We start from the raw sequence: 12,412 nt of genomic DNA on the forward strand, positions 1-12,412 counted from the left end.
AAAAAAAAAAGGTACAACTTTCAGTTATAAAGTAAATAAATAGTGTATGTAATAATACTGCACAACTACAGCTAATATATTGCATTAGGTATTTGGAAGTTCCTAAGAGAATAAACTTAAAAGTCCTCACTCATCTATGTATGGAAATAGATATTAACAAAACTTACTGTGCTGATATGTCATAATAGCTAGAAGCATCAAATCATTCTGTACATCTGAAACTGATATGCTAGATCTCAATTATAGCACAATAATTTTTTTTAACCTCTGAGATGTTATTGAAAGAAACTGAAGAAAACTCACTCATGGACTCATGGATCAGAAGACTTAATCTTGCTAAAATGTCCATATTAAACAAAGCAATTTACAGATTCAATATAGCTGACCAAAATTTAAATTCATTTTTCACAGAATTAGAAAACAAATCTTAAAATTGTAAGGATAGATAATGAATTCCAAATAGTTAAAACATACTTGAAAACATACTTGAGAAAGAAATCAAACCAGGGTGACCACATTTACTGAATCCAAGCCATAGTAATCAGTGCAGTAAGATACTGGCATGATAGCAGACATATAGACCAATGGAACAAATCAAGAGCCCAGAAATAAATCCTCACATACAAGACCAACTCATATTTACAAGAGAGTCAAGAACACATTGCTGGTGGTACAGAAGTTAAAGACTCAGCACTATCAAGCTGTCAACAGCCACTGCAACACAAGTTTGACCCCCGATCCCAGGCCAGGGGGTGACACACATGGCGCAACAGACCTCTCCTGTCTCGCCCACTGCTCCCCTGTCTCTGGAGAATGTTCCCACCCCCCACCCCCACACCTTTGTCCTGCACCCCAGTTCTTGTATGCATAAATAAATAAATCTTAAAAAAAAACAAACCATGGACTGGATGACATCATCTACATAGACAAGTTGATTTAAGTCCCAGTTTAATGCTAGAGCATTCACGCAACAATGGTTCCTGCAGGGAGGTATGGGAGAACAGCACTGTTACAATAATACTAAGGTGAAATTTGCATTTTCAGCTTTATTCTTGTGAGTATACAGTAGAATTTGCCAAAGACTACAGGATGTGTGGAGCACCGAGCTTCCAACAGAGAATGGAAAATGTCCTTGTGTATTCTTACATTTTCTAGCATTTTCTTGAAGTAGTCAGTTAAAAACATGTATTCTCAGATATGAACTGAAAGTCTCAGGATTTCATTTCTGTTCTTACTACATATCACTAGTTTTACCTGCTATAATCTCTGTAGTCTCATTATCATTCAATAAATAGTAATTTTGAAATCCCAAATTTTTCTTGAGACTAGGTCATGAAAATCAAAACTAAGGATCTTTTGTTGCTTTGTTGTGTAATTTTTTTTTATTTTGAAGTAGTTGATAAATTTCAAATTTTTAACTCACTTATATATTATATTTTATTCTAAAATAAAATAATTTGTGTATAATATTTTATTATATTTCAGAATGGATGTTTAAAGAAATATTCATAAATAATTTCCAAACACATAGCTGCATTACCTACATTTAAGGATGATGAAATAGAAGAAATTGAAACGTCACAAAATTTTTTTGAGTTGCTTTTCATGCAAAACATGTAAATGTAATGGGTTTATTATTGCCATTTTAAATGAATATATTAAATTCCCTAATATTAAATATAGAGTTATGTCCTACAAAAACAAATATTCTTTGGCGTACTCTTGTCATTTTTAAGACTATAAATGTATCCTGAGTCCCAAGTTTGAGAGCCACTGTTTTATAGGACACATGGCAAGGTATGAATCAGTATGAAAGAGGCTGGTGATTAGGAAGAAAGCCGGGAAGAGTACACCATCAGACAGAAGTGTCAAAAAAGACTTAAAAAAAATATGTTAAAGATGGCCCGTAAGTACTGGCCCCAAAGCGTCTTCACAATACACTGGAACTGTTGGCTCAAAGCACCAACTCAAACTTTACACACCCTATTGCTTTAAATATAGTCCAAATAAGCATGTACAGTCTGCCTGCTTTGCATATTTCTCCAAAACTGCATCCAACATCTGCTAACCATAAATAAAACAAAATTTGTGGTTAAAAAAGATGCCAAGTTGCTACCGCCCTTTGCTCCCATGGAGCAACACCACCTATGCAAACAAGCGTCCTAACGCCACCGGGTGTTATCACTGGACTCTCCAGTTCCGCAGCCCTCTTCCGCTTCTGAATCGAAGCTCACACCTTTGCAGGGGGCTGGTGAGGGGGAGGTCTCAGACAACTTTTCCCTCTCAGACAACTGTCAAAGGACTGCCCAAGAATGCTAATTATGTGCTACTGCCATCTAGTGGACATACTTTTCCTTTATTAGTTCCAAGATGACAAAAATCCACTATAGCACATTTGATTTGTACAGTAATGACCAGAAAGGACACTTTGAATTCAACTATAAGGAATGCACCATGACCTTGACAAGTTTTGTTAGAGATAGAAGCTCCACAATGCAGTAGGACGAAGAGTGAACTGTGGAATCCAAAATACATAAACAACTTTTATAAACCAAAAAGAAAAAAATATGTTACTATGGATAAAGGTTATAAACAATTCACAAAAGGTTATAAACAAAGGTTATAAATGACTGGTAGTTAAGATGCTCCACTCACTTCACTTTGTTACCCAAGTAAAAATTATCAAGAAAATCTGAATGCTTTTCTTCAAGATCGTTTAAGACAAGGATACCCATGCTCACTATTACTATTCAACGATTCCACATAGTACTAGAAGTCTGTGTACAGCAATGCAGCAAGAGAAATATGCAAATATAAGCCAGCTGTAAAGGAAGAAGTAAACATGACAACATGATTATATATGTGAATACACACATATAGACATCCTAAGGATTCCATTGAAAATTATTTGAGGGCCCTCCTTGATGGCACAACAGGTTAAAGCATAGCACTATGAAGCTAACCACAGCCACTGCAGCACAAGTTCAATCCAGGGCCAGGGAGGTGACCCACATGGTACAGCAGTCCTCTCCTGATCCACTCACTGCTCCCTTCAGCAGTGTATTTCAGTGGATCTGCCTGTTCTGCTCCTCACTCTGTCTCTGGTGACTCCTTCCCAATACCTCTGGCCTGTACCCCAGTTCTTGTATGCATAAATAAATAAATCTTTAAAAAAATTATTTGAAACAGTAATTCTGTACAGTGAAGTGACAAGCTACAAAATCAATACAGCCCTTTCCTGGTGGCCTGGAGATGAAGTCTCAGCGCCACCACAGCTACCACCACTGTGACAGCCTGAGTTAGGTCCCCAGCCAAGGAGCTCACCCACATAGCACAGCAGATCTCTCCTGTTTTACCTGCTGCTCCCTTTAGCAGTGTATTTCAATAAATCTGCCTGTTCTGCTCTCCACTCCACCTCTAGTGAATCCTCTCACCCTCTTAACCTCTCTCCTATACCACAGTTCTTCTACACAAAATAAAGGAAATAAATAACAATCTTACAATGAAGGAATAATTCTTTTTAAAAAACTGATATACAAAAGTCTATTGTTTATAGCAAACAATGAACTAGCAGAGAAAGATATCATGAAAACAATCCCATTTACAATTGTATAAAATATTTAGAATCTGGGAATTAACTTAATAAAGGAGGTGAAAATTATGCAATGAAGACTGTAAGATGATGTTGAAAGAAATAAGAAACAGGAAATGAAGACATTGTTCATATTCATGAATTGGAAGAATTAACATTGTTAACATGACCATATTACCCAAAACAATATACAGATTCAATGCAATTCCATATCAAAAGGTTCAAGAGATTTTTTTCAAGGAACTACAACCAACATTACTGAAATTTGTATTGAAATACAAAAAACCTCTATGAGCCAAAGCAATTGTGACTTAAAAAAAAAAAAAAGAACAACAGTATTAGGCTCCTAAGCTTCAAATTACCCTACAAAACAATAGTAATCAAAAGAGTATGGTACAGGAATTTATTTCTGGGTTCAAATTTTTATTCCATTGATAGATGCACAGATTAATGGAATAAAATATGAGCCCAGAAATAAACTTCACAGCAAAGTTAATTTATGAAAAAGCAATCAAAAATGTATGATGGAGAAAGGAAATTCTGTTCAATAAATTTGGATGTGGAAAAGTCAAAGCAAAAGTAGTAGTAAATTAGATGCAAATTAGGAAAAAACTGCAACAAATGATATCAAAATAGTATATTTCCATACATATTTTTTTATAAATCAATGTTTAAATTATTAACATATTAATAGGAAAATTGGCAAAAAAGCAGGATATCCCTTGTCACCTAAAAAATTAGGAAAAAGCTGTGGAAACAATAATGCCCAGTGATGTCAGGACTGCGAAAAAATAGTTGCTCTCATTCATTTTGGGTGACAGTACAAAAATCGGAAAAAATAACGCAACTAAATTATTTCAATGGTAATTTCTAGATAATGACAGCATCAGTGATTTCTTTCTTTTAAAATATTATTTATCAGTGTTATGTTATTTACAGAAAATATGGTACTTCTGTCATGGTAGTCGTAAAAGATGGGAAAAAATGGAATTAAATTAGTTTCTCAAATTTTATTTTTCCTAACTAAATTTTTAGTCACTGTCCTCTTGAACACCCTCCCTGTCACTCCCAAATCACTGTTTATTTTTGTAAGACAAATTTCCAACTTCACACACATACACACACACACACAATTTCTTTATATGAAAAGGATCATCAATAAGAGCAATTGCAAAAGCTATTCTAAATAAATTTCAAAGATCTCATGAAACAGAATTTAGTTACATGAATAAGATTCCAGGAAATGAGGTCCTACAACTTTCTTGCTAGATTTTAGTTGACCCAGCAGTTTTGGAAATATCCAGGAATGATAAAATACCAAAGTCACAAGCAATAAAGGAAAAGTTAGATACATTAAGCCTCATCAGAAAGAAAAACTTTTGTGCATCAAAGGCCACTGTCAAGAAAGTAAAGACGAGACAAAAAATGGGTGAGTACAAATCTTATATCCAATCAGGGGCTTGTATACAGAGTATATAAAGCATTCATATAACCTAACAGCAAAAAACAAGCCACTCAGTTTTTTTTAAGTGGGCAAAGAATTTGATCAGACAATTCTTTAAGGAATTATACAAATGACCAAAAAGCACATGAAAAGATGGTCAGTGGGAAATGCCAATCAAAATCACAATGAGATGCCACTTGACCTTAAAGTTGCCATTCTAAAAAGGGGGCAGGGACATGCAGCAGCTGTGAAACCTCACATGTTAACAGCTGGGGGAATGTATAAAGGTGCGGTGATTGTGGGAAACTGTTTGGCAGCTCCTGGAAAAGCCAACCATTGACCCAGACTATGACCAAGCAAATCCATTCACTAGCATACATACACTCAAGAGCACCAGGATACAGATTTACATAAAAACTTACACAAGAACATGAATGGCAGTTTTACAGTAGCCAAAAAGGAAAGCAGCCCAAATGTCCAAAGATGGATGAGTGAAAAAACAAAATGTACATAGACACAATGGAAAGTTAGCACAGTGCTAAGGAGGATGAAGGACCAACACACTCATCCTACTAAGTGAAAGGAGCCAGATGCCAAAGGTGAGTATCACGTGATTCCTTTTATGTAAAACACCCAGGATAAGCAAGTACAAGGAGATTTGGGGGTGCCACGGTATGGTCATGAGCGGTGACTGCTCAATGGATTCAGGTTTCTTTTGTGGGTAATGTAAACATTCTGGAATTAGACAGCTGGGATAGCTGCAAAAACAGTACAGATGTTTAGCAGGTGCGCTAAAAGCCACTACTCTGCACAAAACTTTTTTTTAAGATTTTTTGGCTTTAAAGATTTAGTATTTATGCATATAAGAGCTGGGGTACAGGCCAGAGGTGTGGGGTGGGGGTTGGGGGGTTGAGAGGATTCACCAGACACAGAGTGGGAAGCAGAACAGGTGAATCACTGAAATACACAGCCGAGGGGAGCCACGGGAGACACAGGAGAGGTCTGCTGCACCGTGTGGGTCAGCTCCCTGGCTGGGGATCGAACTAGTGCCACCAGGGCGGCCCTGCACTGCACACTTTCAAATGAGAATGTTCTGTTATGTGAATTTTACCTTAATTAAAAAGAAAAGAATATTCAGGGGCAGCAGTTATCTTTCTGAGCCTTTGGTGCAAATGGAGGCACCTTAGCAATTTCTAGTCCAGCCCGATGACCACCCGGGAGGCAAGTTCTCTGCAGCCAGCACAGCCAGTGAAGGACAGAGCATAGATATAGATGCCACCTGGGCTTCCTGCCTCCCGGTGCAGAGCTCTTTCCACAGAGAGCTGCTGGGCATCAGCCCAGACACCCTGTCTAATACCTCAAAAACAAACTCCAAGCCACCTTGAAAGCCAAGTGCTTCCCCTTCAAGGCAGTATTTGTGTGCCTTGGCCATGCTCTGAGCTCTGACTGGGAGCTACCACCAAGCAAACTCAGGAGACCACCTCCTGAGGCTTTTATTGACGGCTACCTCATTAGTCTGATGGTAGTTCATGATTTACATCAAGTGGAGAAATCACATTGTCATCACGTTGCTCTAATCTTAGAAAAGCTTGTCATCATACTGTCAGATTTGGCCTCTGTCCCAGTGACTTCTGAAGACAGTTCTCAAGTTTGAAAAAAACTTGATGGATAACTGAGTATCAACAGTTTTGGGGAGACTGATAATCTGTCTCTAGTGAATCCTCTCATTGCCTCTGCGCCTTTGGCCTGTACTCCAGTTCTGTACACATCAATAAATAAATCTTTAAAAAAAAGTTTACAAAACAGAAAGCAAGGTAGGTACTCAGAACTTTTTTTGGAGTTAAACTCCAGAAAAACTTTGGAGTTAAAATGAGAAAAGAGTAATTAAATAGGAAAAATAATCCAGTTCATATAGCAATTAAAAGAATATTTAGTCATATAGACCTGGCTTCAAATCCAGCCTCTGACTTTTAATTAGCAAGTTACTTTGTAAGTTTCTTCCACTTTCTGATATAACTTCTGTAAAATTAGAAGAGCAGTTGCCTTAGCACTGTTAATATCATATATAAAGAACATATAGCACAGGTTATACTCTGCAGAATATATGCGTTTTAATGATACATGAGACTTTTTGCCCTCCAAATTAAACTTTATATTTAATTTTACTAAATATCTCTGAGAGTGAAACTGAGTAGCAGAGTGGCATACTGGAAAATATGGTACTGAATCAGTTTAAACACTTAATAGCAAGACCTTGGGATAGGTCATAAAAAGTGAATAATGCCTAGATCAGAAATCAAGCTCTGAAATTCCATCATATTACACATTTGAAAACATGCAAATTCTGACATGCAAATTCTGACATCACATTCTGCTCGGCAAGAGCACCTGGCCTGCCTTTACCAAGTGTAGCCAAGTTACCTGCTTTTTGGATTATGCAACATTCAAGAGGTCATGGCTAGATGGAACTGGAGGTCCCAAGACAGAAATTCTCTTCTATCCTGAGCTACAAGGCAAAATGTGGCAGAAATTCTGTAGCCAGTGACCTTCAGCACCGCACCCACCCCAGTCAGCCTCATCCCAAATTCAACCTTTCTCAGTTCCTCCCACAATTAATTCGTTGCTGATCTATTAATTGTGTAGGAACTTTTTAATCACCAATAACTTGTTAAAATTTAACTACTTTTGGGCCCTCCCTGGTGGCGCAGAGGGTTAAAGCACAGCACTGAGAATCTAAAGCCACTTCCACATGAGTTCGATCCCCGCCTGCCCCAGAGGTGACTACATAGCGTGGCAGACCTCTTCTGACCCGCCCGCTGCTCCCTTCAGCAGTGTACTTCGTCGATCTGCCTGTTCGGCTCCCCACTCTGTCTCTGGTGAAGCCTCTCACCCTCCGCATCTCTGGCCTGTACCCCAGCTCTATATGAATAAATAAATAAATCTTTTAAAAAAAATTTAACTACTTTTACAAATAATATTCAACCTTAAAAAAGAAGGAAATTCTAACACATGTTATGATGTGGATGAATCTATGATAAATGAAATAAACCTGTCACAAAGACACAAACATCATATAATTCTGTATCATACAGGTAGTCAAATTCACAGACAGAAAGTAGAATGGTTGCCGAGGAGGGTGAAAGGGATGCAGAATTCTTCAATGGACTCAGAGTTTCAGTTTTGCAAGAGGAAAACTCTCCAAATCGGTTGTACATGTACAAATACATTTACACTACAACACCATATGTTTTTAAATGGCTGAAGTGGTAGATTTCATGTTATGTGTATTGTATCATAATTTTTAAAATTTTAATGTAACTATATTAGTTTAATAAACCTTTGGAAAATCAGTACCAAACAATAAATAGAATACCACCATTTCCTTTTCCTCCCCTCTCATACCAGTGCCTTTGAACCTAGATGGGTCATAGGAACTTGGAATCCTAAACACACAAGTGTTCATATATATTTCTCCTCTTTTGAAAAAATGTGGCCTATAAAGTTAAATTAATACCCTTATTCTAGGCTTCTAGCCAAATTTCTACCACACATCCTGCTAACTAGACATTCATTTTGTTGAACAGGCTACTCTATTTTCAAATAAATATCTCGGGGGACTATTTGTGTATCAGTCATTCATATAAGAGATAAATGACTTCAACCATTGGGGGTTCCTCTCTAGCTGACATTAACACCAGGGAGAGATTTTGGATGAGAGCAGAGAGGACAAAGAGAAAGAAATTAATTCCAGAACCCATTGCCTTTGGAGGCAGAAATCTGTAAGGGCCATTGCCATCAGGATGGGGTAAGGATAGAGCCTGACAGTAAGTGGACAGCAGAGACAGCGGGCGTCCACGGCTGGGGAAAAGCAACTTGGGGAGATGAGCTGGGGATACAGGACAGAAAAGATTACCAGAAAGCCTATCACAGATTTGGCATTTTTGTCAAGTGGAACAGCAGTCACGGGCTCCTGTCCTGGAGAAGTGGTGTCATCACCTTGTTACTCTAACAGTCACCGGTCACCCTGAGTATTTGCTGCTGGGAGAAGGACATGGAAGCCCTTTGGAAGGGGTGCTCATGATCCAGTTTTCCCAGCTGAATAGCTGGCTCTGGCTAAACCACATTTGAGCTGCAATGGAGGAAATTCCTAGGAAGAGTGGGGGAGGATAAGGCACCCGGGTACCAGTAAGAATCAGACCAACAGTGTTGCTCTTCAGTATTTTGGTATCTGAGGGGTCCTCTAGCCAATCCCTCTCAGATACCCAAAGACAACTGTGCCTATAAATATAGATTCGGGGTTACAGGAAGGGCATAGGTCAGGGCCCCTAGATGTATGCCCTCTGTTCTCTCCCACCTCTGTGACAGGACTTCCAATAGGAAGCACTGAGACGCTGGCAATCTTCCCACTCATTAGCTAAAAATTTAGTAATGGTTACTCAGTTCAGTCAAGATGGTGGGCTCAGCAGCGCTTTTGGAAGTCACCATTGTAATACACACAAACACACACACTCAAATGCCTTTTCTCTCTTCTGTAAGACATGAAATACTCAAACACTATAAGCACTGATCCTGATAAATGATCTTATTAATGAAAGAGGAACAACCTTCATGTGATAGGGCAAGATTAAAATGAAAATTCAGGAAGGGCTGCAAAAAGGCCAAATCAGAATCACTCTTTTTTACTAATAACTTGACAGCTGAAATAAATATGGGTTAGCAGGAACAAAAACTGCCTGGAACTTTGGTGGGGTATTTTCTCCTCAAATCTTTCCTTCCATGAGCCTTAGTTTTACAATTTAGATTCTCTATTAAACTTGGGAACTGTTCAAAGAATTAGCCATGATGAGCAAACATCTAAGCTACTAATTGGATGAAAAAAAGTTTCAACCCAGTGAAGCTTTGCTTTTCCAACATGAGTTTTGACTCTCTACTTTCATTTTAGGGGTGTCCACTCTCAACCTCTGCCTCCTGAGCTGCCATTTCTTAAAACAACCTCTTTCTCATCCTCAAGGAATTTTTCTGCTCCCTTTAGGACAGTATACCTGCACAACTTGCTGAAGATGAGGTTACCCACACAGCAGTGATGCTATTTGGTGCCAAATGATGCTATTCAGCTCACACAATGTGCTGCTATAAGGAAGTATTCACACTCACTCAGGTTTCACTATAAGTTACATTATAAGAAATGTTTACTTCAATTGTCTGGTCACTTAGAATAAAAGTGAGTTTTGTGGTTCAGGTACTTCTGGTTAATTCAGTGTAATAAAGATATTAAATACATCCCTCTATGAAAAAGAAAAAGAGGAGGGGGAAGAAAGGAAAGTGAATTAAGTGATCATTTGCCTCAGCTTTGGGAAGTAATGGCAATGGATTATCTTTCTTACCATTAGTCATATAAAAGTCAAAAACTAGAAACTAAGTCATGTCAGGGAAGAGGTACAGGTCTGAGTGGATATTACCAACTCTTAATTGTTCTCTACATGCTTTCCCTGAATGCCCACAACCTGAACACCAAATAAATGCCATAGGAATCACTCAGTGGAAGTGTGTAGACCACAGCCAACTGTAGAAGCCTCTTTAAAAGACACCATCTTGAACTTTGTCTAGTTAACCTCCCCCTTGCCTCACAAGGCACACAAAAGATACCCAATAAATACTCAGTCATTGATTTCTCATCTTCGTGGATAGGTTTGGGAGAGAAACATGTCTTAAAACGTTTTCACATTGTAATTATCAGTTGAGAAATTAAGCTGTGGGGGGAAAACTGCTCAGAAATGAAGGTCACCCTGATAAAGAAAAAACGTGGTGTTAGAAAAATATTACACTGAAAAGGCATACTGTTCATATTTGCCAGAGATGACATTTTCTAAAATCAAGGTTTACTAAATTGGCCTTCTTTGTTTCCACATTAAAACAACAAGAGGGGTCTTGTCTATCTTTGACAACCTATTCAAACTGTGAGGGCTTTTCCTTTTTTCTTTCATTTTTTATCCTTTGAACATAATGCACTTCCCAAATTGTGGCGGGGGGAGCGCTCTGGGAAGCCCTTGCTGAGATACTTAGCGGAACTTTGTTCTCCACATGGGCTATTTAGAAGCGTCTGGGTTCCTCCGGAGACTCCACCGCCTCCCTGGTTCTTCTCAAGCTGCGAACTGGAGTCCAGGTTGGTAAGATTCTCCCAGGCAGTCCGGGGAGGCGCTGACCATGGTGCTGGCCTCTGAGCTTGGGACCACAGCGCCAAGCGCGCTAGAGATGAGGTCCTAGAGCGCGAAGGGCGCGGCCGAGAGCTGCTGACGGAACCCCCAGCCCCTCCCGAGCCCCGGGGAGCCCGCGGGCCTTCACGCGAAGCCTCCACCGAGCGCTCCGAGCTGCATCAAAAAAGGGTGGGGCACCCAGGCACAGCTGCAATCGGAAACCGCCCGGGAGGATTTGAGAAGAATAGATCTGCGGCCCATCCCCACCCACCATGCGACCCCCAGCCGGAGATCGGCCCATCCTTTCCCCTCAGTCCCCACCGCCCAGACCCAGGGAGACGCGGACAGTCTTTGTGGGTGCACAGCCGCCCACCGCCCAGCCCGGGCCTCTCCGCACCCTACACGGAGAAGGGGTGGGTTGGGCGGGGTGCGTGTGCATTTGAGGGGAGGCAGTATTCGAGGCGGGGCAGGACGATGGACACGCTGGGATCCTCGAGCTGGAAGGGGAGCGAGGGGAGGGGCGATCCCCGCGCCGGGTCCTATGTCTCAACCGCCACTGTCCCCATACCAACCTGGTCGTAGATGTTCTGCAGGGCTTCCTTGCCTGAGGCCCGCCGGATCTCCACCTTTCGGCCCGATTCAACAGATGGCTCCCCACCAGCACGCCGGCCCTGCCGGGAGTACGGCGTCTGCGGGTCGGGGCCCAAGTGGGCGACGTCCCGCTGCTGAGCCACCACCTGCCCTGAGCCCCGGCCCACCGACAACGAGTCGAAGTCGATGGTCTTATTCTCCGAGGACCCTTCCACCGGGCAGAACATGCCACAGAATTTCTGCCGGGGCTTGGGGCTGCCTGAGCCCAGGTTTTTAAAAAAGGCAGGGACCTCTTCGTCCTCTGCCGCCTTCCCGGATTGCTTCCTTTCAGCCATGGTAGGGGCTCGGGGAGGGTCGTCTCTGTCCGTCCGTCCGTCTACGGGTCCCTAAGTATCCTCCTCTCTGGCTGCTGCCGCTCTCTGCCTACCGCAAGGTGTACAGAAAGGAAGAAGGGCTGGCGAGCGAGCTACCCACCCCTCCCAGCCCCTCCCCCTGACCCCGCTTTCTCCCCTCCCTGCCCACGCCCCCCGCCGCCGCCGCGCGAGCCTGGGCGAGCGGCAAAGTTGGGTCTGGAAGGGCGGCCGCTGCCGC

General features: G+C 41.1%; 1 protein-coding gene across 1 annotated transcript in view; it reads right to left on the bottom strand.

Annotated features, from left to right (window-relative positions):
• The window catches only part of DPYSL2 (dihydropyrimidinase-like 2), a 97,463-nt gene extending 85,177 nt beyond the window's left edge, over positions 1–12,286 (bottom strand). The window contains exon 1 of the mRNA XM_004685375.2: positions 11,803–12,286. Coding sequence (XP_004685432.1) covers positions 11,803–12,156 — 354 coding nt within the window. The 5' untranslated portion in view covers positions 12,157–12,286. The remainder of the gene's footprint in view (positions 1–11,802) is intronic.
• Positions 12,287–12,412: the final 126 nt, after the last annotated feature.

Source organism: Condylura cristata, unplaced genomic scaffold (genome assembly GCF_000260355.1).
Source record: "Condylura cristata isolate star-nosed mole 26May11 unplaced genomic scaffold, ConCri1.0 scaffold00018, whole genome shotgun sequence".
Lineage (NCBI taxonomy): Eukaryota > Metazoa > Chordata > Mammalia > Eulipotyphla > Talpidae > Condylura > Condylura cristata.